Genomic DNA, 27,730 nt, shown 5'->3' on the forward strand with positions numbered 1-27,730 from the left:
CCTTGGATCCAACCAACCAAAAACAAGGAGATCGAATCAGAGGACCATTCTTTTTTTTTTTTTTTTGTAAAAGATATTACAAAGGACTGTACTCCACATTCATAAATTAATAAAATTCTATTTTGTTTCATATTTTGTTTCTATTGCAGACTTACAAAATTTGTGTGTACAAATTTGTGGCACGCCCGGTGGGACCACCTTTGCCTCTCATCTCTTTCTCCTACTATCAAGTTTCTTCTCTATCAGATTCTATGGTTCCCCCTAAAATTCAGATAGACAAGAAAGCCCAAAAGAACATCGCTATTGCAAAGGTCGACGCTAAAGCCACCATGAAAAGTGGCACGAAGACCAAATTAAGCGATGGAAGTACCTTGACGGGTCCTGTGACACGTAGCAAGTCCCAGGCGATGGCGTCATTCAAACTTCAGCCAGATATGGTGAAAACTAATCCTGCAACACCGGCGAACGTGAAAACTCAACATGTCAAAAACCTTGACATTGTTCCGGAGGAGGCTCCACCACCAGATTCACTTTGTTCTATCTATGATGCTCACTCTAGTGTCGGTTCACCCCCAGAGTCACCACGTCAGACTTCGGAGCAATCAATCACTTCAAGGAACGTGGATTCTCAAGGCCTATCATACTCAGATGTGGTTGCTGCTATGATGACTGGAGCTGCTACGGTGGAGGAACAAGTAGCAACTATGGCTCATTTCATTGAGAACCTCACAAAGACTATTGAAGAAAAGGACTTGCAAATCGCTACACTAATGAAAAAATTGGAAGTTCAGACCTTCGGTGAAACACCAATGCCATCCGAGAATCGTGTAACTTTCACACCACCACCGTCTGGGAAACCTACATCTTCCACAGCAATACTAACAGAGAGTCCTAATTCTACAGCACAAGGTACTCACAGGGAGAATCCCAAACAGACGTCGGTGACAAAAACAAGCGACCAGTCAAAACCAGACGCCGGGGATATAACAGGCGACTGGTCAAACCAATCATACCTCTTCTTCAGTCTCTTCATTATCTGTCGAACAATTGCAAGATATGATAATGAATACAATCCGAGCTCAATATGGTGGTGTCTCACAGAGCACTGTCATGTACTCAAAGCCCTATACAAGGAGAATCGACAGTATGAGAATGCATGTAGGATACCAACCTCCGAAGATTCAGCAATTTGACAGAAAAGGTAACCCCAAGCAACACATTGCCCATTTTGTCGAGACTTGTAACAATGCCGGAACAGAGGGGGACTTACTAGTTAAACAGTTTGTCCGGTCCCTTAAAGGAAACGCGTTCGAGTGGTACACTGACCTAAAGTCAGAATCAATTGATAGTTGGGACCAGATGGAACGAGAATTCTTGAACAGGTTCTATAGCACTCGTCGTACTGTGAGTATGATAGAGTTGACTAACACGAAGCAATGGAAGGATGAGCCTGTAATCGACTACATTAATCGGTGGAGAGCCCTCAGTCTTGACTGCAAGGACCGTTTGTCAAAAGTATCTGCTGTGGAGATGTGTATGCAGGGAATGCATTGGGGCCTGCTCTACATTCTGCAAGGCATAAAACCTCGCACATTTGAGGAATTGGCTACGCGTGCCCATGACATGGAGATCAGTATGAAATCCCATGACGGCAAAAGTCCCGTGACGATAGAACCACGCAAAGATAAGAAGGACTGGAAAAAGGGCGACAAGTCATCAAAAAATGCGGCTAAAGATTCAATGGCTATCTCAACCACCCCAATCAAGATATCTGTTAAAGATGACAAGAAGGATGATAAAAAGCCTCGCCAGTTTCAAGAGAGGGAGAGACAGCGTCCTACGCTAAAGGAGTTAGAGAAGAAAGAATACCCCTTCCCCGATTCCGATGTTCCTGGCATCTTGGAATGTTTACTTGAAAGTAAAGTTATAGAACTCCCTGAATGCAAACGTCCTCCAGAGATGGGACGTATCAACGATCCAAAATACTGCAAATATCATCACATTATCAGTCATCCAATTGAGAAGTGTTTTATCTTCAAGGAGGTGGTAATGAATCTGGCAAAACAAGGAAAAATCTTGTTGGATACAGACGAAGTTGTAACTTCAAATCATACTACTGCTACTTTGACAACCTCTGTCGTGGGGAGTGCTCGTTCTCAACCTTTAACTTCAGAGGTATCTTGCACAACTATCCAGTTTCGTTCATTGGAACCAATCCCAATCTATATTGGCTAAGGGAGTGTACGTGACATTTCAACATTTGGAAGGGTTTTTCCTCAGGATGATAAAGAAGGATGGACTCTGGTGACAAGAAAGAAACCACGGAGCAACAAGCTGATATTTTTCAGATTAATTATTCTGATAGAGGGCAAAGGAAGAAGAAACCCCAATATCACCATAAACAGTCTGGCCATAACAGAAAATGGGTCAAGAAGACACAGTCAACTAAACACACCTCTGTAAGCAAAAATAGTCAGAAGCCTATTACTTTGCAAGAGTTTTTTCCAAAAGGATACCTAAATGACGAAGTTGTAACAACTTACATGATTTCAACTAAGAAAACAAGCCTTAATGATGAGAAGAACGAGGATCAAGATGAAGTCCAGACTGTAGAGAACCATAATACAGCCATCATTGAAAAATCTGATGATGATGAAGTGGTCAGAGGTACGTTTGAGTCATGTTGTGCACCAATTGTTTTCACGGACGAGGATCTTCAGTTGGGTTCGAAGCCGCACAATTGTCCTCTCTTCATCTCCGGTTACATAAAAGAACGAAGAGTTACTCGTATTCTTGTTGATGGTGGCTCGGCGGTGAATCTAATGCCAAAATTTACGATGAAAAATCTTGGCATCACAATTGACGAGTTATCGCGTAGCCGTCTTATTATTCAAGGTTTTAACCAAGGAGGACAAAGAGCTATCGGCATGATTGGGCAAAGCTAACTATTGGCGAGCTCCAAGTAGAAACCTTATTCCATGTGATTGATGCAAAGACGTCCTACAATTTGTTGTTGGGAAGGCCTTGGATACATAGTAATGGCGTCATTCCATTGACTCTTCATCAGTGCTTCAAATTTTACAAAAATGGCGTACAAACGGTTGTGGCAGATCATAAGCCATTTACAGAGGCAGAATCTCATTTTGCCGATGCCAAGTTCTATATCGATCATGATACACCTTCGGAAGTGCCCATCCCAAGCCTTCCGTCTACACAAGAGATTTAATCTACAAAAGCAAAAGAAACATTAAGTGATCCACTAGACGTTTCAGTGACAGACATTGTAAAGGTAGCTAAAACGCGAGGGGTCTCGATAAAAGCACATCGGACGAAACCTATTTTAAAATATGTTCCAAAATCTCAGTGATAAGAAGGGCAGGCACCTGTTATCGAGATAATTGAAACTAAGGAATTTAAATTAAAGATGTCACAAACCAAGGAAAAAGAAGATATGCAAAAGCTTAAAGGAGAGTTAACTCTTCCTCTCCCTAAGATTCAGAAGTCTTCGCCTTCCAAGTCTCCATTAAAAGGGTTCGTGCGGCCTTCTCAATCTATGGTTGATCATTTATCACTTCCAAAACAAAGGACCGACGAAGGATTCGATCCTAAAGCATACCAACTCTTGGCTAAGTCGGGGTATGATTTTACAAATCCTGCAAGCCTTGGAAAACTGAATGCTGAGGTCACCGGTGAGAAGGTGCACAGCCTCAATGAGACACAGAAGAAGTTGAAAGATCAAGGGCATAAAATCATTTCACCTAAGTCTGGTCTCGGTTTCATAGCTTCTGAGCCACTTCGAATTCAAATCACAAAGAGGGATAAGAAGTCAAGCACCTCATACATTGGGTTTGAAGAAGTTGAGGATGAACAAGATCAGCAGACTGGGCATCAAAAATCAGTCTTTGACTGTATAAGAGCTCCATGCGATCGAACATCTGTATTCAACAGGTTGTCAAGCCGAGAATCAAATGTTTCAAGTTCTCATATCAGCAATTTGCCTCGTAACTCTGTTTTTAACAGAATGAGCTTTCATGACCAAGGAAGAAAATCTTCACAACCTCAATCTCGAAAGTTAGTATTTTCTCGAATTGGTACTATCCATGATGCACCACTAAAAAACAGCAAGATTGTGAAGTCAGAAGAAGCTAACATCGACGTGGTGAATAATAGTGAGGTTCAGAGCCTAGTGCCTTCGCGAATGAAACGTAAGACAGAGATAGATGTCACTAATGATGTTACATTGAAAGCTCGAAGGCGAACCATTGTATTTACTAATCAATCAGTAGAAGTGGATAGAATAGAAGGCACTGGCGAATCGTCTTGTGTTACTTCATACCACATCACTGTTGAAGAGGAACCTGACTATGAACAGCCAGATGATATCGAGAAAGCTCCACCAACACTAGAAGACATGGGGCAGGCTACTGTTGATCAACTCAAAGAAATCAACTTAGGAACTGATGATCAACCCAAACCAGTTTTTGTTAGTGCATTCCTAAACCCCTCAGAAGAAAATGATTACTTTCAATTATTGTCTGAGTACAAGGATGTCTTTGCTTGGACATACAAAGAAATGCCCGGTCTTGATCCTAAAATTGCAGTGCACAATCTCGCTGTCAAACGTGGGACACGTCCGATTAAGCAGAGCCAACGTTTCTTCCGTCCAGAGTTAGTTCCAAGGATAGAGGAAGAACTCAACAAATTGATTGAAGTAGGGTTTGTCCGTGAGGTCAAATATCCAACATGGATTTCGAGCATTGTTCCAGTGAAGAAGAAAAATGGATAGATTCGAATCTATGTAGACTTTCGTGATTTGAATGAGGCATGCCCAAAAGATGATTTTCCTCTTCCCCTCCCTGAGCTCACTGTAGATGCAACCACTGGACATGAAGCTCTCTCTTTTATGGATTGTTACTCTGGGTACAATCAGATAAGAATGACTCCGAGGGACGAGGAGTTAACTGCCTTTCGCACTCCTAAAGGCATATATTGTTACAAAGTTATGCCCTTTGGACTAAAAAATGCGGGAGCAACATACCAGTGCGCTATGCAAAGGATCTTCGACGACATACTCCACAAGATTGTTGAATGTTATGTTGATGACTTGGTGGTTAAGACAAAAAAACGAAGAAATCATTTATAAGATTTACGTACTGTCTTTAATCGCCTTCGAAAATATCAACTTAAGATGAATCCCCTTAAATGTGCATTTGGTGTGACTTCAGGGAAATTCCTGGGATACATCGTACGTCATCGTGGTATTGAGATTGATCCTAATAAAATTGAGGCCATTCAAAAGATGCCGCCATCAAAGAATTTACGTGAACTTAGAAGTTTACAAGGTCAACTTGCGTTCATTCGTCGGTTCATCTCAAATTTAGCGGGTCGTTGTCAGCCTTTTAACCGACTCCTAAAAAAAGATGTTCTATTTAATTGGGACCAATCATGCCAAAATGCTTTTGATAGCATCAAAAAGTACCTTCTCAATTCTCCGGTATTGGGAGCACCGGTACCTGGAAAGCCACTCATACTTTACATTGCTGCGCAAGAAGAATCGCTGGGTGCCTTACTTGCTTAGAATAATGAAGAACATAAAGAGAAGGCATTGTATTATTTAAGTCGCAGACTCACCCCGACGGAGCGAAATTATCCTCCAATTGAAAAAACATGCCTCGCACTTGTCTTCGCTTCTAAGAAATTGAGGCATTATTTCTTGGCTTATACGATACATCTTGTTGCAAGGGCAGATCCTCTCAAATATGTCATGTCTAAGCCGGTCCTTTCCGGACGATTGGCGAGGTGGTCAATTTTGTTCAACGAATTTGAAATTATTTATGTGCCACGAAAAGCAGTAAAAGGACAAGTCTTAGCTGATTTCTTAGCTGACCATCCTATTCCAGCCGATTGGGAAATTTCTGAAGATTTTCCTGATGAAGAAGTCTTCCTTGTGGACATCCTCCCTCCATGGATGATGTTTTTTGATGGGGCAGCACGATCAGATGGGGCTGAAGCTGGTGTAGTTTTTGTTTCTCCAAAGAGACATGTCATTCCATACTCTTTTGCACTTGCTGAAAACTGCTCAAATAATGTAGCTGAGTATCAAGCCTTGATTATCGGCCTTCAAATGGCGAATGAGATGAACATCACGGACCTCGAAATATATGGAGACTCTAAGTTGGTGATCAACCAACTTCTTAAAGAATATGAGGTTAAGAAAGATGATCTAGTACCGTACCATCGTTACGCCTCTCATTTGTTGGAACGGTTTGATAGCGTCATACTAGAGCACATTCCAAGAAAAGAAAATCGGATAGCTGATGCTTTGGCAAATTTGGCTAAAACATTGGCGTTAACTAATGAAGACCTGGTTGATGTTCCTGTATGTCAAAGATGGGTCTTGCCACAAGTCTTGGAGGATAAATTTGAAGAAAGTAATGTGGTTTCTTGTTGGACACAAGAGGAAGAAGACTAGAGAATCCCTATCATTGATTATCTGGAACATGGAAAGCTTCCCGAAGACCTACGCCATAAGACTGAAATACGAAGGCGAGCACCTCGTTTCATCTATTACAACGATACATTGTATAGGCGTTCCTATGAGGGCCTTTTCCTTCGTTGCCTTGGAAATGATGAAGCAATGCATGCAATGAAGGAGGCACATTCTGGGATTTGTGGAGCTCATCAATCTGGTCCAAAGTTGCACTTTCGCGTCAAAAGAATAGGTTATTATTGGCCCACCATGGTCAAAGATTGCTTGGAGTATGCAAAAAGGTGTCAAGCCTGTCAATTCTATGCCAACTTCATACACCAACCACCGGAATCATTACACCCTACTGTGACGTCATGGCCGTTCGATGCATGGGGATTAGATGTAGTTGGTCCTTTAGAAAAGTCTTTAAAAGGCCATTTATATATCTTAGCTGCAACTGATTATTTTTCAAAATGAGCGGAAGCTGCACCCTATAAACATGTGAAAAAGGAAACAGTGGTTGACTTCATCAAGTCCAACATTATTTATGGATATGGTGTCCCTCGATACATCATCACTGATAACGGGATGAATTTTAAAAACAGTTGGGTAACTGACCTTTGTGAGAAATTTGGATTAAAACAACGTAAATCCTCCATGTACAATGCCCCTGCAAATGGTCTCGCAGAAGCATTCAATAAGACTTTATGTGAGCTATTGAAGAAAGTAGTCAACCAAACAAAGCGAGATTGGCATGAGCGAATGGAAGAAGCATTATGGGCATACCGCACTACGCATCGGACACCTACTCAAGCTACTCCATATTCTCTGGTCTATGGCGTAGAAGCAGTTCTTCCATTGGAACAACAAATCCCTTCATTAAGGATAGCCATACAAGAAGGTCTTACAAGTGAAGAAAATGCCATCTTACGTCTTCAAGAACTGGAAGTATTGGATGGAAAGAGATTAGAAGCTCAACAACAGCTAGAGTGTTATCAAGCTCGACTTTCTAAAGCATTCAATAAGAGAGTTCGACCTCGGTCATTTCAAGTTCGAGACTTAGTATTAACTGTTCGTAGACCGATTGTCATAAATCGCAAGGGAAATAAATTTGTATCCAAATGGGATAGACCGTATGTTGTTCGCGAAGTTTATACTAACGGCGCATATCTCATTATTGATGAAGACGGAGTAAGAATGGGGCCCATTAATGGCAAATTCCTGAAGCGCTACTACCCATGAAGGCAATGCTCCTGATCATACGAGCTTAAACTGCACTATGCTCCTGGCCTACATGAGTTAAAACCGTGATTACAAAAAAACAAAAAAAAAACAAAAAAAAAAAAACAAAAAAAAAAAAAAAATTCTTTATAAACTCCTGGCCCGCAAGAGTATAAACTGTGAACGGTGAAACAAATAAATAATGATAACATCTTTGTAAATAAAATGGAGATAATAAATCATTTGTTTTATTGCTAAAATTCAAAGTTACAACTTTGTTTTTTAAAGAAAAAATGATGATCAATACTAAAATTCCATAGCGATAATTTTGTTACGTTCTTGCCATAATATCTCTTCTAGTTGCTTCACTACTTCAAGATCGCGATTCGAGATGACGTTAGCTTCTTCTATTGATTTTCGATCTTCCCAAAGTTTGGTGATGGCTTCCTTCTTCTGAGATAACTGTGCATCCGTTGTCGATATGAGGACTTTAAGCCCTTGAGTCTCTTCCCTGACTTCCTGCAATTCTTTCACTAATCTAGCTTCTTTAAATTCAGCTTCACTCAAACTAGATTGAAGTGATTCTATACGCTTAGCACCATCATCTTCTATAGACCTAGCGTTGGTGAGCTGTGCATCAATATTGGCCAATCGTTGGGATTGAGAGTCTGAAGTCATCATACAGGCATATAAAGAAGATGTAGCAATATAATTGGCCGCATTATTGGTATATGAGTCAATTTGTCTCTTCAAAGCTGAATGGTCTCCAGGGAGTTTTGCGAGTCCTTCATAAAGTGTTTGAAGTTTAGGTGCTCGAGACGGTATTTTATCGGTAGGAGTATCGCGTATGATATTCTTTATGAAATCAATAAAGAATAAAGCAGCACGACGATGAACATCAAGAACGATCTCTTCCGCATTGAAAATTGACATTTCAGAAGGGGCAACACGAAGCAAGGGTGGACCCTGTTCTCTTAAAATCAAAGAAGGGATAACTACATGATCTTTACCAATATTTTCAACCACCTCCATAGCTTGACTAGTCACTTCAGCAACCCCCAAAACATCCGAGTGTTGACTAACTCTGCTTCTTTGTAGTGAAATCTCTGTACCTTTTCCTATCGCAGTGGCCAACTCTAAGGCAGACGGTCCATAAATAGATTCTTCACTACATGTTGGGTTAGCAACAATGACGACATCTTCCCCAAGAAATCCCTTGCTGTCTTTTATCTATTAAAAAAAACAATAATAATAATAAATAATGGTAATTTGCAGTACAAAAAAAAAAATATATATATATATATATATATATATATATATATATATAAAATAACAGTTACCTGTATAGGTTGTGAACTGCTAGGTACCCTAGTAAAAAATTGATCAAGAGAAGTGGCAACACATTCCTGTACTGAATCAAGTCTCACTTTGTCGGTGACATGCTTCCAGTTACAATCCTCATCATAAGCTTTCACATCCTCATCTAACTCCATTGACAACTGACGACGGCGACGGTTATTGATTAGTGATGGGACATCTTCTGCTATTTGGTGATGGCTACTAGATCCTCCAACAACGTCACAATCATTATGAGATTTGATGGTTAACTTTGGCACTGGCTTAGATGGGAGATTTGACTTCAGCCCCTTAATTAAAACCTTCCTGATTTTAGTTGGTTTCTTTGGTGGGGAAATCGTGCGTTTAGATTGCTTTGAGGTAGTTTCTTTTTGTGTAAATGGATCAATATATATGCTGGACCACCATTTGGCATATGCTCTGGTAACTGAGGATTTTTGGTGGCTGAAGGTTAAAGGAAGCAACGCATCACAACCAGAAGAATAATGAACGGATGAGTTCCAATGCTTTAAAAATTCCTCTAAGGTGCAAGTACGAAAGTCATTTTTTAATTTTCCAGGAATATCTTGATGGTACCCAAATTGTTGGCTAAATCTGTGTGGACTATACGGCTCAATGATAAGACGGTCATTTTGGCGCAATGTCAAATAACATGATCGAAGATTGATTAGGGTGTCAAAGTCAGCCTTTTTCATCTTGCCATTATCTACAATAAGTCGCTCTTTTGAAGATCTTTTAGCCATTCGAGTGAAGTTTATTCCTTTACATGATCTGAATAAATTTTGGGCTTCAAAATGGTCAAAGTATCTTGCTCCTCCTTCGCCTGCATATAATGTCATTCTAGGCCAATAGTTGGTATTAGGAATGGTGAAATTAGTTCTGAAATATTCACTCAACCATCCGAATACATAGTGAATAGGAAATATCGCAGAGCAGCTTCCAGGATCTGGTGAGGAAACAATCTCGTTCAAGCCTCTGTAAATACTGGCCAGAACCGGGATGGAAAGACAAATGTTGCAGCCATCTGCTAACATGCTTGCGACCTTGAAAGTCCCAGGACGAATTATGTTGCCAGGGTGTGCAGGTAAGGCAAATTTGCAGAGCCAACAGGCTAAAAAAGCAGCTAGATAAGTGGTGTCTCTCGATGTTTCATCTACACCAAGGTTGATAAATACTTCTTTCTCTTTGGTGGACATCGACCGGACAGGAAGGATCACACCAGACGGATTTTGAGTCCTCATAGGGCGGTGAACTTTATTTTTTGTTGATTTCTTTGAAGGTTTGGCATGTCTTGATGCACCTTTAAACCAGAAATTAATCCAGTCAGATATCTTCACATTCTGATCTCCTTTATACTTCTTAGAAAGTCTGTGGAAGGCCAAAAATAGGTGTTGACAACTCAAAGGGATAGAATTTTTGTTGTTGCCAGCTCTTGATAGTTCATCTGCACAAGGAATAACTTCATCATAAATTGTTCCTTGGTGAGGGAGACCACCTAGCATATATAGATCTCGAAGAGAAATTGATAGCTCGCTAATAGAACAATGAAGTGTATTAGTGGCTGGGCACCAACATTCAAGGAATGCTTTGAATACATCTTCATGACGATCATAGGAAAATAGGGAGGCAAATAAAGCACCATATAGTTGTTGTTTTGATAGAAAGTCATGAAAACGCGCCAAGACATCTTCTAACCACTCACAATATAGTTTGGTGTATAGCAATTCAGCAGGAAGTTTATAGGGAATACTCCATGATATTTCCTTCGCTTGAACATTAAGACCCAATAGTGAAAACTGGTTTTCTTCAACAACTCTCTCATGAAGTGAAGAATTTAGTATCAATGCTTTAGAGACAATAGATTCTTCATTAATCTGATCAGGACCAAAGTCGGTGAGTTCGCATGTGGCCGTGCATGTCCAATGAGATGAACAATGTTTATTGTTAGAATCAGGCACTTGAATAGCATTGCGACCAAAAAGTGAGTCATATACACTTAATGTCATTCCTTGGACTCGTTGACTATTTTCGCTCTCTAAGATAGTCAGCTTTTGCTTTGCGAAACACTTGAACACCACCATGATGGATAACAAAGCTCAAATCGATGTTGTCTAGAAGGAGGACTCAATTTCTGCTACGGTTGACACAATTAAGTTGTTATACCCAATCAAGCCCTGCAAAGAAAAAAAAAGGGGGTTAAAAAAAAAAAAAAAAAAAAAAAAAAAAAAATTTCTCCTATATGCGTGGAGAGAGAAAAAAAAATAAAAAAATAAAAATTTTCCTACATGCGTGGAGAAAAAAAAAAAAAGAAGAAGAAGAAACACACGTACCAATTATTTGTGATTTGACAAGTCTTTAGAGATTTTTTTTGGAATTAATATCAAACCCTACAATATTGAGGGTATATATAGGCAACAAGATACCTCCAAGTTGTATTGGGATTTGGACAATTCAATTTAAATAGGAAAGTACAATTAAGATGAAAAAAAAAAAAAAAGAAAAAAAAAAAAGGAAACTTCAAGTCCCACTTGGAAAAAGAGACAAGTCTTGTCAAAATTGGGACTTGAAGTGGGGGCAATTTGTAGACATTAAAATTTAGTGGGCTTTGGTTTTAACGAATGGACCCATTAAATATAGGCCTAATGTTTAATTATTTAATTTACCAGGCTTGGTCCACTTAAATTATTTAATTAGCCCAGCCCAGATAATTAAATGAAACGATAATTATTCCTAATAAAATATATTTTGAATAATTATCTTTAAGGATAATTATCACAATATAACCGGCCCGGCCCAGTTATAGTTTTATCGTTATCAGGAGATGACACGTGTCATCATCCTATTAATCCAAGAAGCCTATAAATAGAGGCCTGGAGGAAGAAAGGGAGAGGATTCAGAATTCAGAAGTCTACAAATTCAGACACAAATTCAGAATTCAGAAGTTCAGAGACTCAGAATTCAGACACAAATTCAGAATCGAAACCCAAAAGCAAAGAACATCAAGCACATCTAACAACGTGCCGTTCTTCATCAAATTCCACAGTAATTCAAGAACAAGCTCGTGCAGCCCTTGGATCCAACCAACCAGATCGAATCAGAGGACCATTCTTTTTTTTGTAAAAGATATTACAAAGGACTGTACTCCACATTCATAAATTAATAAAATTCTATTTTGCTCCATATTTTGTTTCTATTGCAGACTTATTTGTGTGTACACCTAATAAAATTTAAATCACAAATTACCTCATAGATCTAATTTCTATAAAACTCTAACATAAAATATAAAAACAAATTACCTAATAAAATTTAAATTACGAAAATAGTTTTTATAAAAAAAAGTTTCTATAAAACTATAAAATAATTATTAATTGATATAAAAATAGTTTTTATAAAAGAGTTTCTATAAAACTCTGAAAATTAGCTCATAAAATCAATCACCACTTTCAAATTACCTAATAAAATTCAAATTAAAAATTACCTAATAAATCTATACTATTATTAGAAGAGTTTCTATAAAACTCTAACACGAAATATAAAAATATATCAATCATTTTAAATTACCAAATAAAATTCGAATTACAAATTACCTAACAAAATTCTAATTAAAAAAAGAGTTTTTATAAAAAAGGGTTTCTATAAAACTATAAAATATTTATTCATTAGTATATAAAAAAAAAATCTATACTATTATTAAAAGAGTTTCTATAAAACTCTAACACAAAATATAAAAAAATATTTATTAATTATTATAAAAAGAGTTTCTATAAAACTATAAAATATTTATTAATTGATATAAAAATAGTTTATAAAAATAGTTTCTGTAAAACTCAAAAAATTACCAAATAAAATCAATCACCGTTTTCAAATTACCTAATAAAATTCAAATTACAATTTCTAACAAAATTCTAATTACAAAAATAGTTTTTATAAAAAGTGTTTCTATATACCTAAAAACTATTTATTAATTAGTATAAAAAAAATCTATACTATTATAAAAATAGTTTCTATAAAACTTTAAAAAAAATACCAAATAAAATGAATCACCATTTTCAAATTACCTAATAAAATTCAAATTGTAAATTACCTAATAAATCTAATTTCTATAAAACTCTAATACAAAATAAAAAAACAAATTACTTAATTAAATTTAAATTACAAAAATAGTTTTTATAAAAAGAGTTTCTATAAAACTATAAAATAATTATTAATTAATATAAAAATAGTTTTTATCAATGAGTTTCTATGAAACTCTAAAAATTAGGTAATAAAATCGATCACTACTTTCAAATTACTTAATAAAATTCAAATTAAAAATTACCCTAATAAATCTATACTATTATTAAAAGAGTTTCTATAAAACTCTGACACAATATATAAAAAAAATATCACCATTTTCAAATTGCATAATAAAATTCAAATTACAAATTACCTAACAAAATTCTAATTACAAAATTAGTTTTTATAAAAAGAATTTCTATAAAACTATAAAATATTTATTAATTAATGTAAAAAAATCTATTGTATTATTAAAAGAGTTTCTATAAAACTCTAACACAAAATATAAAGAAATATTTATTAATTATTATAAAAAGAGTTTGTATAAAAAGAGTTTCTATAAAACTATAAAATATTTATTAATTAATATAAAATATTTATTAATTGATATAAAAAGGATTTTTTATGAAAAAAGTTTCTATAAAATTCTAAAAATTACCTAATAAATTTAATCACCATTTTCAAATTACATAATAAAATTCAAATTACAAATTGCCTAACAAATCTATTTTCTATAAAATTTTAACACAAAATATAAAAAAATATTTATTAATTAATATAAAAAGAGTTTTTATAAAAAGAGTTTCTATAAAACTCTAAAAATTACCTAATAAAATTCAAATTACCTATTTTATTTATTTATTTCTAAATGAACTATACTATTATTATTATAAAAAAAAAAAAAAGAAGGGGCTCTAAAAATTATCTAATAAAATTCAAAGAGTTTCTATAAACTCCAATACACAATATATATATATATATATATATATATATATATATATATATATATATATTATTAATTAATATGAATTTTTTTTTTTTATAAAAAGTGTTTCTATAAAACTATAATTAAAAGAATTGAAAGAATTAACACTTGACAATGATTCATTTCATGAAGAAATGAGATATAAAAAAAGATAAAGATTGAGAAATAAATAATTTAAAAATATTTTTATTTTCGAAGAATTATATTTTAAGAATTCATAAAATAATAGTTTCGAATAGTTTGTGATACTTTTTAAGTACCTTTCGAATTTTCTAATATATTTTGTTTTTTTTGAGGTGACAATTATTAGAATCTAAATATTGTTGGTACCCTTTCGAATTTTCTAATATATGGATCATATTTAGGATGATTAATCCATCAATGAAAGATTTATTTTGTTTCTTTTGAGGTGACCACTATTACTCTCTAAACATTGTTGATATGAATTCATTTAATATCTGACAATATAATTAAAAAATAAATAAAAATAAAAATTCAGAAAACATACAAAACATTCACCACGTGCAACGCACGTGCCTTTTCCTAATATATATATATGTATATGTATATATATTATTCCTACACGCTTAAACAGGGGAGCTAGTAAGAGAGAGAGCCCGCAATAGTATTACTGTAATTAATATAATGAGATATGGAAATCTTTGGGCAATAGTCTAAATTGCTTTGAAGCATCACTATTTGTGAGAGTTACAGAGGCTAGAACAAAATATTTGTCTTACTTAAAAAGTCCATGCAAGTTAATGCAACTTTCCTTAGATACGATTAGAATTTTCAAAAAAAGAAATAACATTATTATATACATAAAGTAATGATATTTCCTAACATGATGTAATGAGAACCGCACCCCACCCACATTTAATAACATTTATATATATTCAAATTTGAAATGATAAAATGATAATTTTAAATAATAAGTTAATTGTAAAAGTTTTATTCATTAAATGAACAATTAATATATGATGAAGGGAAACTGCATTGTAATATCATAATTAATAGGTCCATTTCATATATTTCAAACCCGAGTTGCCCTGTATAGTTTTCGCCAACGTCCTATAAAAAAAAGACTAGCATTTGTCAGTACTTTGCATCCTCACAACTTCTCACTCTTATAGTTATACCTTTTGGAAATGTCTCAAAGAAGGGGCATTGCAGGTCCAGCCATGTTCATTGTGGTTGCACAACTTTGCCTTCTGGTTCACTTTGAGCCGGTCCATGGGGTAACTTATTTAGTTAATGGCGGTGCTGGTTGGAACTCTAACCAGAATGTGAGTAATTGGCCTAATGGCAAACACTTTAAGGCCGGTGACAAGCTTGGTAATAATTTTTTTTATCCTCACTCCCTAAATTTTTTTTTTTTTTTCGTAGTGAAATTTCGGTGACTCCACGTATTCCTAATCTGTATTTGCATTTTGGCAGTTTTCAACTATGATAAATCTCTTCACGATGTGGCTGTGGTAAACCAGGATGGTTACAACAGTTGCAAGACTCCGGCCGGTTCAAAAGTGTTCCATACAGGGCTGGACGCGATAACCCTTCCAAAGGGACAAAATTACTTCATATCTGATTTTCCAGGGGACTGTGATTCTGGGATGAAGATTACCGTCAATGCTGAATAAATTTGAAGCCAAACTCGTAGCTAAAATTATTTTGTATCTCTCATATCAATCTAAAATAAGCAATATTGTTACCTCTTGTTTTGATTAATAATATATAATATTTGTATCGCTATCAATGTAGCTTTTGTGCGTCACTTGTATGCTTACTATATTTTCTGTACCACTTTTATTTGCTGTTTATTTGTTGGTGGATTTGCTCTTAGTGTAATCTTTGTGTTGAGGGTTAAAGGTCTCGTGGGGTTTTATATGGATTTTTTTGACCCTGCATATAGGACCCAAAATGGACTGATACATAATTCAATAAATATGACTTTGTAGTGAATTATATTGAATTTTTAAAAACCATTTAACATTATTTTTAATACTTTTTGCAAATTTAATGAATAAAAAAAATTAATTATAGTATAAATGTAAAATTCATCCCATATTATTTTTATTGCTTATAAAATATGCTTATATCTGATAAGCATATTTTATAAAAAGGCAAAAAATCAAATATGCTTATATCTGATTTTATAATCAATTCTCATTATACTTTGTAAAATAATGAGCATCTAATTAAAGGGAAGCAACCCTTGCTACCAAAAATGACTAAAATACCTATTTAACACCAATAATAAAAGAGATAAATTCACAAATAAGATATTATATTACACTATACAAACTATTATACTAAGAAGTAGAAAATAACTAAAAGTATCAAAATACATTATATTATATAATACATTAGTAAATTATATAAGAAATACATTTTTGTAATAAATAAATTTTTCTATAAAATAATATAATTATGTAAAACAGATAATATTTTTAATTAAATATTATAGGAATTTAGGAAAAAAATATTAAACATTATAAGAATATTCATAATATATTATATAATAAATATAAAACATAGACTATATAATATGAAGGAATATATTATTTGTGTATAGTATTATATATAGCACTTTTATTTTATTACATAATATGATTTATGTTCACCCCCACATTCATCAATTAATGATAGGGGCAATGATAATTACAGTTGAATTTGTTACTATTAGCTAATATGTATAAGATAATTTTGTAAGTAATATATCAACATTGAAACTATACAATCTATTATATTAAAAATTTTAATTCATGATATTTTGATAATGAATAAACTATTTAATGCAAAATTATATTTGTTGGTGACTCTAATACCGTGTTAATTAGATCGAAGAAGAAAGAGTACGAGGAAAAAACGCCAAACCTTTGTACATCATCATTCCACACCGTTAAAACTGTACCATAGAGATTTATTTATAGGAAGGACAATTGGGATTGGTGAGAGATATACGAATTGAGTATATAAATATAGTACTAATAAAGTTCAAGGAAATATAAAAATTCCTTCTTTTTTTTTAATTTTTTTTGTTTAACTTAATAGATAGTAATTTAATTGTGTTAAAAATCTACGAAGAAGAAAGGCAATAAATTATAAAGTATAAAATTTTGAGCAAGTATTGATATAAAAGAGGATTTTAAAATTAGAAGTCCAAAATTTTTGAAATTGTTGAAGGAACTTCTAGAATAAAAATTTGAAAAATCCTGCACCAAAAAAAAAAAAAAAAAAAATTTATAAGATAAAACTATAAGATAAAACTAAAAGAAATTTTTATTGACCAATAAACGGACGAAACACTTTTAAATGGTATCTGGACCAATTCAATCACCATGTGACACATTAACTAATGTGTCAGAGATATGCAAATTTTATTTAATTTTTTACTAATGTGTCATATAATAATTGATCGGAATCATGTAATAATTTTTCTGAAGTAATCACCACAGTAACCGCACATTAAAATTCTAAACCTAGACTACAAAAGTTAACCTTGATGCCCCTTTCTCTCTCTTCTCTCTCACTAATGGGCAAATCATTTCAACCAATATAATATCATAAGAGGGTTAATGAATGCTCTCTTCCTCATATTTCCTTCCAATAAACCTTCCCAAGATTTTATAAAGCAACTTCTGAAAAATACACAAATACTTAGTGGGCCTTTTGGACCCTGTCCATTAGGGTACAAAATCTTACTAAGGTTCGTGCCTCGGCTGGGCCTACGAATCCTCTTTACAATTATCTAGGAGGATGGAAGGGCTTGGGCCGAAGGTTCTCCAATGCATCCGGCCAATTTTTTTGGCCTATCCGATTCAAGGATTGACATGTTTCAGACGAATGGTAAAGTCCCTTCATTGTACAGCTGTCACATTCCCATTGGCTAGGGTTTTTCCCACCTTATTAACGGTGATGAAGTTGATGAACAAGTAAGTGCTATAAAGGAACATAGGAATGGAGATGAAAAAGATATGGTTCGTAAAAATTTTGGTTTTTAAATTCTGATATCTCATAGAAAATCAGTTGTATTTATTTAATACTTAATTTAATATATAAATCATAATTAATTCATTAAAAAATATATATACCTAATATAATGAGTTATGAGGCCTTTTCTCTTATTGAAGTCTTAGACAACTGTCTTAATTGCCTTTATGATTGATATAATCTGTAATTAAAATATTACTCCTACTATCCCATATAAATTGTAATCTTTCTTATTATACAACGTAAGTATAAAATTACCTCCTTAAATAACACTTAGATCGGATAAATTTCATCCAACCTACTGACGTGGATGTCTCGTATTAATTTTTCATTTCTTAATTACTTTGCCTTGTATAGCTCTCACCAAAACACTATAAAAAGATTATCCCTCCTCGAGTAATTTGCATCCTCAGAACATCTCTCACTCTCACTCTCACCCTCACTCTCACTCTCACAGCTACACCTTTTCTTTCTCTCACTAACTATTTTCGGAAATGTCTCAGGGAAGGTGCGGTTCCATGCTCATTGTGGTTGCACTACTTAGCCTTGTAGTTCACCTTGAGCCAGTTCATGGGGCAAATTTTACAGTTGGTGACAAGGGTGGTTGGACCTTTAACGTGAGTGGTTGGCCTAATGGCAAGAGCTTCAAAGCTGGTGACATACTTGGTAAGTTTTATTTTTTATTTTTTTAACCTATTTTTTCTCTTAAAATATATTTTTTACTCTATATACGTGACTCCATGTATCCTTAATTTTGGATGAAGCATGTTTTATTATTATTATTATTATTATAATTATTATTATTTTCACAACATATACTAAGAACTAACAACTAAGGAAAAATTTGAGTGACCCCAATTCATTTTTGGGAAATTTACAGTTTGTAGAAGATCAATAGTTCTTATGTAATACGGGAATTAATGAAGTTGTTTGTAATACAATATAACAAAACATGTGTATTTGCATTTTTCAGAGTTCATCTATGATCGAGCTCATCACGATGTGATTGTGGTAAATCAGAATGACTATAACAGCTGCAAGACTTCACTCGATTCACCGGCGTTCCAAACGGGAGATGACCATATACCGCTTGCAAAGGGACATAATTACTTCATATCTAATTTTCCGGGGGATTGTGCTGCTGGTGTTAAGATAGCCGTCAATGCTAAATAAATTTGAAGCCAAACTAATGGTTAAAATAATTCTCTATCATGTCAATGTTGCCTCTACTTTTAATTAATATAATATATATATATATATATATATAGTTGCATTTGAATCAATAAATGCAGCTTATGTATGTCACTTCTATTGCTTGATGTACTTATTCTTCTTCTTTAATTCTAAGCAAATACATGCACTATCACTAGTCAGAGCATCTCCAATCCAATGTTAAAAGGGCTGTCATTTCTAAAATATAGCAAGGAGACTTCAAAAGGGACTCTTCAATGTAATGCTAAAAAGGCTGCCAATTTTTAACTTTTCCAAAAGTTTTGCCAATTGTAGCATAAGAAATAGCTACTGCTATTTCATAGAGAGAGAGAGAGGTGGGAGTTCAAATTTGGCATATATATATATATATATATATATATATTGATTTAGTTTGCAAAACAAGAATTACAAGACCTTGATTAAAAAAAGTAGACAAAAATCAAACTTCTTTCTTAATGGGTTTGGTGAAAAGTTTATCGGCCTTTGATGTCAAGAAGGAATAGAGGCCACCCTTGCCATGGATTAGTTGATTTAGAAAAAAAAATTAAATCAAAACCCATACATACAAGTTAGCAGTTGGAGAGAGAGAGAGGGGGGCAAGCTTGAGAGTTGAGAGCCAACAACTGAAGCTTACGAATGGCGAACTTGAACTGAAACAGCGAGGGGGGGCAATTTCAGAACTGAGAACAAGAATAGAGATGGAGGCGATTGGGGAGGCTGAAATGATTTGCCCTATATATATATATATATATATATATATATATATAATTAAATATATATAATATACATATATATATAATATATAATATATATAAAAAGATTTGGGTTTTGATTTTTTGATTTTCTTTTATATATAATTTGTTTTATCTCTTTTTTTTTTTTTTTTTTTTGAATTTTAGTTTCCTTCTGATATCTACAACTTGACTTGGAATGTGCCTAATATTAATATTATTGATGCAAATATGAATGGTGAGGATGGTAGTTGAAAAATAATGGTGGTTATGTTAAAAAAATTGCATTTTGCATAAAATGTATTATTGGAGCAGAATTGCTAAAATGTAGCATTTTGACATTGTAGCACTGTCAAAATATAGATTTGGCATCCGACTGTCAAAATATAGATTTGGCATCCGAATTTAGTTTTTTAGCATTGGAGATGCTCTCACTACATATATATTATGATTATAGAAAAATGATAGAATTAAACTCTTAAAACATTCCATAATTCATCACATATGCATTCTCCAATTATAGAAAAATGATAGAATTAAACTCTTAAAACATTCCATAATTCATCATACATGCATTCTCCAATCTCGAGACATAATATATTACTCTTTGTGTGATATTATGCCAAAAATATTCTATTCCTCCATGGATCTTATTCTTCTTAAAGACAAATTGGGGTCTCAATTGCTATAGAACATGAAAGTGCTAATTTTTATTTATTATTTGTAAAAACTCCAACACACCGTGAGCAATTCTGGTGAACTTCAAACAAAGAGGCTCAATATCACATTTTTTTTTTCCTTCTGAAATGAGATATCTAATTCTATTTAATTAAAATAAAAACTAAAAACCCATTTCGGACACACATGGATTAATGTGCAATCTCTTCTCTTTAGATAGTGCCCGTCGCTAAATTTTAGACTGCCTCAACATTTTCTGTAGCTTAAGCGCTATCCTTTGTGTATCAATCCACATAATAAAAGTGTACAATAAGGCTAATTTATGAGATAATGAGGGTTATTGAGAGGGTACAAGACAACTCCAATTGGTGAAGATCCCAGTCGATACTAATTTGAAGCCATCCTATGTTCTTCTTTTTAAGGGAGCTGTGGAGGGAAAAAACTCCCTCCAATAAAAAACGCACACGTCACCACTACCCATATCTACAGGCCAAGGACATATAAGGCCCATCATGTTCAAGCCCAAGTTGAGGGTATTTACAGCCCAAGACCATTCCATCAAGGCCGAATCAAGAAGCTATCAGCCCAGCTTGTCGTCAGCCCAGATATGGGTATTTAACATCCGGCCTGTTACCCAAGCCCAGCCGGATCAAAATATATTCAGCCCAAGAATGCACAAATCCTACCATTTGAAGAATTTACCGTAGAAGGAAAATTCGGATAGGAAGTTCTGTACAAGGCAAGTTCTATGTATGGAAAATTCAACAATGGAAAGAACTCTATTAGAAAAGAATGGTTATATAGAAAGAATTGGAGGGCAAGCAACGCGAGTCCTACCATAATTTTGCAATCTTTTGTATATAAATAGAGGCTAAGACCTCCAATAAAGGATCAAGCAATTCCACACTTCTCTACACATTGTTCTTATTTATTTTTATTGTTTTTGAGTGAGTTGTTTTATTTTTCTCAGTCATTATTAGTTGAGCGAAATTTTGCACCTACACTTTGGCGCCGTCTGTGGGAATCGTATAGAAATATACTCCCACTTGTTCTTCAAATTAAATCCTTTAATCGTGTCTGGAATGTCAAACGGAGAGTCAGTAATGAATCAACAGATTGAATTGATGCAAAAGATGCGAGAAGAGTTCTTGCACCAATTTGAGACACTCCGGCAAGCAAACGATACGAGTGTCGCCCAGATAGCTACGCTTCAGCAGCAGACTCATACGCTGCACACAGCCATGGCCAGGCTAACGCCACAACCGCCACCAGGCGATGCTGCGGCACCACCTCCCACCCGGAATTTACCTCCGGTTCACGAGCCTCCAGCCAACGAGACACCACCCAATGGGGCTCAACCTAGTGAGGTTCAGCAAAAGCAAGGGACGAGGTCCGAGGCGGTTGCTTCGGATAATCTCCCGCATCGCACTCAGGACGAACAGGCTGAGTCCAGCCGTAGGCTCACCGTATGGTCCAATGGCGTTCCGGATGGCGCACGTGTACAAGATGCCTTCGACGAAAAGAAGCTCTTGAGAGTCCAGACACCAGCCGAGATGGCTAGAGAGCACAAGAATTCCTTGGTCAAGACCCCCTTTACTGACGAGGTGTACCTTGTGGAGAGGCCGAAGAAGTTCACTATGCCATCCTTCACCCAGTTCGATGGGGCAGGAGACCCCTCTCGGCATCTTGATCATTATGCGCAAAAGATGGCACTGGACGATCATAACGATCCGTGGATGTGTAAGGTTTTTCCTACCAGTTTAACCGGAGCAGCGTTAGAATGGTTCAGGAATAGGCCACACAAGTCTATCCCTGACTATGAGACCTTGTGCACCATGTTCTTAGCCCAGTATTGCGGAAATAAGAAGCAGAAGAAAAGTATCGCCAGCCTTTTCACCATAAGGCAAAGGAAGGGAGAAACTTTGCAAGATTTTTTATCCAGGTTTAACATGGAGGCCTCGGAGATAGCAGATTGCCACCCTGCCACGGCAATCGAAACGTTTAAGTTGGCGATGATCCAGGGAACCAAGTTTCACACATCCTTAGTCAAATATTCCCCCCCGGATATGCAGACTTTGAACGCTAGGGCACAAATCTACATCCTGTTGGAGGAAAACGTAGTCCACCGTGCACAGCACGCTACCCTCGTCACGGTGGAAAACAAGTCTCGAGAGAAAGCTGCGAGCACAAGGATGCAGAAGGTCCCTCATACCGCCACACAAGTCACCCAAGCGTCTGAGAAAAGGCGAAGGACAAAGGACAGGCTTACCCCTCTCCGTACTACCTTGGCGCGCCTATTCCAAGAGAATAAGACGAGGTTCGCAACTCCTCAGCCCATGAAGCAACCCTTGGAGCAGAGGGACAAAAGCAAACATTGTGCCTACCATAGAGATTATGGGCATACCACCAATGACTGCAGGTCCCTACAGCGACAAGTAGAAAGCATGATAGCAAAAGGAGAGTTGGTGGAGTATCTCGCCACAAAGGAGCACGTAAGACCGCGGGAGGTTAACCCTCGACGGGTAGAGAGCGGTCAGGTAAAGGTTATCCATGCTATACACGGAAGGTCGGAGGATGATGAAGAATCTGAAGAGTTGTACAGATCCAGGCTGCGAGAGGCTCATAAGTTACGCAGGTTGTCTTCACAGTTGCACCAGGCAGCATCAACATTGGATTCGGTAACAATGACCTTTCTAGAGTCCAGCGCCCGCATGAGGACCCCTTGGTCATCAGCCTCTTGGTAGCGAATTACATGATCAGGAGAGTGCTGGTAGATCCGGGAAGTAACGCCAACATCATTACAAAAACAGCTTTTGATCAGTTGGGGATTTCACCATCATCCATCAGGCCAACTTCCGGCCCCCTAATGGGATTTGATGGTACTAAGGTGAATCCGCTTGGGGTGGTCGATCTATCCGTTACTGCAGTAAAGAGAACTCTAAAGGAAAACTTCGTCGTGATAGAGATTCATCCATCCTGTAACCTCATTATGGGAAGAGGTTGGATCCATCGTATGAATGGAGTCCCTTCTACACTTCATCAAGTAATGAGGTGTTTATCCCCGGATGGCAGGGAGGTCATCGACCTCTGGGGAGACCAGGTTGCTGCCAAAGAATGTTATATGCTAACGCTACATGAAGCAAAGAAAGCGTCGAAATCACCTCAGTCAGAGGCGAATCCCAAAGACGCAATCAAATAGCAGCTACAGTATCCTCTGCCCAAGTATCTCAAGGCAGAGGAAGAATCCGAAGCTGAAGCGCCTACCGAGGAGTCCCTCGAAGCTGTAGAGGTAGTCCTCGGAGACCCTCAGAAGATCACCTACATTGGCTCATCTTGCACAGCCAAAGAGAAGGAAGCATTGATTAGGGTTATTCGGTGCAATTCGGATGTCTTTGCCTGGGATCACTCAGATATGGTGGGGATCAATCCTACAATCTAATGCCATAGTCTGAGGGTTAACCCAGAATTTAGGCCAGTCAAACAGAGGCACCGGCGGTTCGCACCTGAACGCAATCGCATAATAGCCAAGGAAGTGAATAAACTGTTACAAGCAGGATTCATTCGAGAGGTGCAATACCCACAATGGCTCTCGAATGTAGTAGTCGTTCAAAAGAAGAATGGGAAATGGAGGGTGTGCGTAGATTATACCAACCTTAACAAAGCTTGCCCAAAAGATAGCTTTCCTCTGCCCAAGATTGATCAAATGGTGGATGCTACGACGGGTTATGAAAGGCTCACATTCCTCGATGCATACTCTGGCTATAATCAGATTCCCATGAATCCTGAAGATGAGGAGAAAACTGCTTTCATCACAGAAACGGGCACTTACTGCTACAGAGTGATGCCCTTCGGTCTAAAGAATGCCGGAGCCACCTACCAGCGACTTGTAAATAAAATTTTCAGTAATCTGCTGGGCAATATAGTTGAAGCCTATATCGATGATATGGTGGTTAAAAGTATACGGAAAGAGGACCACCCGAAGCACCTCCAGGAGGTCTTTGATACTCTCAAGAGATACAATATGAAGCTGAACCCCACCAAGTGCTCCTTCGCCGTTTCGTCAGGACAGTTCCTTGGGCACGTCGTAAATAAAAGAGGAATAAAAGTAAGCCCAGCTCAGGCAAAGGCACTCATACAGAACCAGGAACCGAAAACTCGCAGGGAAGTGCAAGTTCTAACCGGCCGAATTGCGGCTCTCAGCCGGTTCATATCCCGATTATCTGATAAGTATAAACCTTTCTTTGATGCTATTCGATCCAAAAACAAAGATATGTGGGGACCTCAGCAGCAGGAAGCTCTCAATCAATTGAAAAGCTACATGGCAAAACCCCCAATCCTTTCTGCTCCAACGCCCGGAGACACTCTCATCCTGTACCTGGCAGTATCAGCTGTAGCAACAAGTGCAGTGTTGATCAAAGAAGAAGACAAGGTTCAGCACCCAATCTTTTACATAAGCAAAACTATGACGGATGCCGAGACACGGTACAGCAAGACAGAAAAGGTAATCCTGGCGTTAATTTATGCCAAGAGGAAACTTCGACATTACTTCGAGTCTCACAGCATAGTGGTACTTACAAATTACCCTATCCGGGCTATCCTAGCTAAACCAGACCTGTCTGGTCGAATTACAAAATGGGCTATTGAACTTAGCTCTTTTGACATCACCTATGCACCGAAGGTATCTCACAAGGGGCAGTCGGTAGCGGATTTCCTACTAGAGTACGAAGATCAACCTGAGGAACCGACACTTCTAGAGCCATACTGGGAGTTACGAGTTGATGGCTCGTCCAACCGGAAGAGGGCAGGGGCTGGTATTGACATCACAACACCCGAGGGTACCAAGCTGCAGCAGTCAATTCTGCTAGATTTCCCATCTACTAATAACGAGGCCGAGTATGAGGCAATGCTCGCCGGACTTCGGCTAGCTAAACAACTACAGGTACGATGTTTAAAAGTTTTTAGTGATTCACAGCTTGTGATCAATCAAGTGACAGGGCAATATTCCCCCAAGGAGGAACGTATGAAGTCATACAAAGATGCTGTAGAGAGTGCTATCCGAAAGTTCGATCAAATCGAGTTCCGTCAGGTACCACGAGATGAAAATGCCGAAGCAGATCGATTGGCCGCAGCCGCATCGTCTTTAGACGAAGAATTGGTTCGGCTTGTTCCAATCGATGTTCTCGAAGGACCTAGCATTAATCCCCAGCAAGAGGTGATGGTGATCCCGGAAGTACCACATGAGCCCTGCTGGATTGATCCAATCGAAGCCTACCTCAAGGAAGGGGTTCTCCCGAATCAGAAAGCTGAGGCAAGGAAGCTTAGGCTTACCACGGCTAAGTATGCCATCATCAATAACCAGTTGTACCGAAGGTCATTCTCCGGTCCCTATCTCAAGTGTGTAACCCCTACTGAGGCTCTCACAATTCTAAAACAAGTTCATGAAGGAGATTGTGGAAACCACTCCGGAGGAAGATCCCTTGCACACAAAATTCTGACCCAAGGTTATTTTTGGCCATACTTGGCTCGGAATGCCGAGGAGTACTCAAGACGATGTGACAAGTGTCAGCGTCATGGTCCAATAAAGCACCAACCTGCCGAGGGTTTGCACGTCATGGCTAATCCATGGCCGTTCGCCCAATGGGGGATTGATATAGTAGGACCATTGCCCAAAACCATGGATAAAAAGGAGCATGTGCTTCTGGCTACGGATTACTTCACCAAGTGGGTGGAAGCTGAAGCCTTCTCTAGCATCACCCACGAAGAAGTAAAGCATTTCATTTGGAGCAACATTATTTGCCGGTTTGGGGTACCAAAAGTCATCGTAATGGACAATGGTAAGAACCTCGATAACAGAAGTATAAGGAAATTCTTTAGCGAACATGGAATCTTGCAAAAGTTGGCTGCAGTTAGTCGTCCACAAGGCAATGGGCAAGCTGAAATAACTAATCGCACGATAAAGAAAAAATTGGAGAAATTGAAGACAAAGTGGTACGAGAATCTCCCTCAAGTGCTTTGGGCCTATCGAACCACTCCAAGACGACCCACGGGAGAAAGCCCATTTGCTATGGCATATGGGTCCGAAGCTGTCATTCCTACCGAGTCCATAATCCCAACCCTTCGGACATCCTTGGTGCTGGAGGGGAACAATGAGCAACAACTCGAACATAGCCTTGATTTGGTAGACGAAAGGAGAGATGCAGCAGCAATTCGACTCGCGGCCTACCAACAACAGGTGTGTAACAGTTATAACAAACGCGTCAGGATCAGGAGTTTTGTGGTAGGCGATTGGGTGTTGAAGCAGGAGACAGCTCATGTAAAAAAACTGGAACCTCATTGGACCGGACCCTACAGAGTTACCGAAGTAGTGGGGAAAAGAGCATATCGTTTGGCCGAAGCTGGCGGACGCCCCATTGCGCGTCCTTGGAATGCAATACACCTGAAAAGGTATTTCCATTAGTTAAGTTTGTCAATTTTGCTATAAGTTCTTCACAAATAAGGCTGAATATGTCCGCAGTTAGCCAAACTTTTCTTTATTTTGCTTCTCTATTCAATATCATTCTCCTCTGTTTTTGTTTCTTTTTATAAAAATGGGGAGTCATACGAACTCTATGATTACGCAATTTTTATGCGCATGCCAAGTCGCATTTTTATACGCATGCCAAGTCGCACAAAACAATGATTTTTACAAAACAAAAACAAAAATGAACAAAACACAAACACAAAAACCAACAAGCACACAAGACACAAAACACATGAATTATGGCCTGTGCTTAAAACTTTCTATCCCACATCGATAAAACAGTATGTGCTACATTCTGTTATATATGGGAATATTCAAATAGTTAATTACGGTGTAAGGAGGGCCCACTGGTATTTAAAGCTGTCAAGCTTAATACCAGAGGCATTCCTTACACCGACTTTTTTAACAAAATTTAGTCTATGTCCCACATCGGATAGAAATAGAGAATAAATGCGGTTCATATATGCGCGGTCCACAACATTTGGCTGCCAAGAAGGGAGTATCAGTGGAGG

General features: G+C 37.0%; 2 protein-coding genes across 2 annotated transcripts; both read left to right on the top strand.

Moving 5' to 3' along the window:
- Positions 1 to 15,235: 15,235 nt before the first annotated feature.
- Positions 15,236 to 15,724, top strand: LOC132272864 (basic blue protein-like). The gene is made up of 2 exons (XM_059773943.1): positions 15,236 to 15,422; positions 15,525 to 15,724. Exons 1-2 carry the CDS (start codon positions 15,236 to 15,238, stop codon positions 15,722 to 15,724), a joined length of 387 nt encoding a protein of 128 aa, XP_059629926.1.
- Positions 15,725 to 18,571: 2,847 nt separating this feature from the next.
- LOC132272865 (chemocyanin-like) lies at positions 18,572 to 23,985 on the top strand. The gene is made up of 4 exons (XM_059773944.1): positions 18,572 to 18,743; positions 19,051 to 19,245; positions 21,980 to 22,065; positions 23,839 to 23,985. The coding sequence occupies exons 1-4, from the start codon at positions 18,572 to 18,574 to the stop codon at positions 23,983 to 23,985; spliced, it is 600 nt and encodes a 199-aa protein (XP_059629927.1).
- The last annotated feature ends 3,745 nt before the right edge of the window (positions 23,986 to 27,730 follow it).

This window comes from Cornus florida, unplaced genomic scaffold (genome assembly GCF_030987335.1).
Source record: "Cornus florida cultivar Cherokee Brave unplaced genomic scaffold, ASM3098733v1 CherokeeBrave_3.0.0_Hap2_Chr09, whole genome shotgun sequence".
NCBI classification, from domain to species: Eukaryota; Viridiplantae; Streptophyta; class Magnoliopsida; order Cornales; family Cornaceae; genus Cornus; species Cornus florida.

What these genes read in the sequence shown, in the direction of transcription:
- LOC132272864 (XM_059773943.1), top strand. Translation starts at nt 15,236, where the DNA reads ATGTCTCAAAGAAGGGGCATTGCAGGTCCAGCCATGTTCATTGTGGTT. An exon ending in TAAGGCCGGTGACAAGCTTG is followed by an intron (nt 15,423 to 15,524) that starts GTAATAATTTTT and finishes GCATTTTGGCAG; the next exon opens with TTTTCAACTATGATAAATCT.
- LOC132272865 (XM_059773944.1), top strand. Translation starts at nt 18,572, where the DNA reads ATGTCTCAGGGAAGGTGCGGTTCCATGCTCATTGTGGTTGCACTACTT. An exon ending in CAAAGCTGGTGACATACTTG is followed by an intron (nt 18,744 to 19,050) that starts GTAAGTTTTATT and finishes TGCATTTTTCAG; the next exon opens with AGTTCATCTATGATCGAGCT. An exon ending in ATGGGGCTCAACCTAGTGAG is followed by an intron (nt 22,066 to 23,838) that starts GTTCAGCAAAAG and finishes CGCTACATGAAG; the next exon opens with CAAAGAAAGCGTCGAAATCA.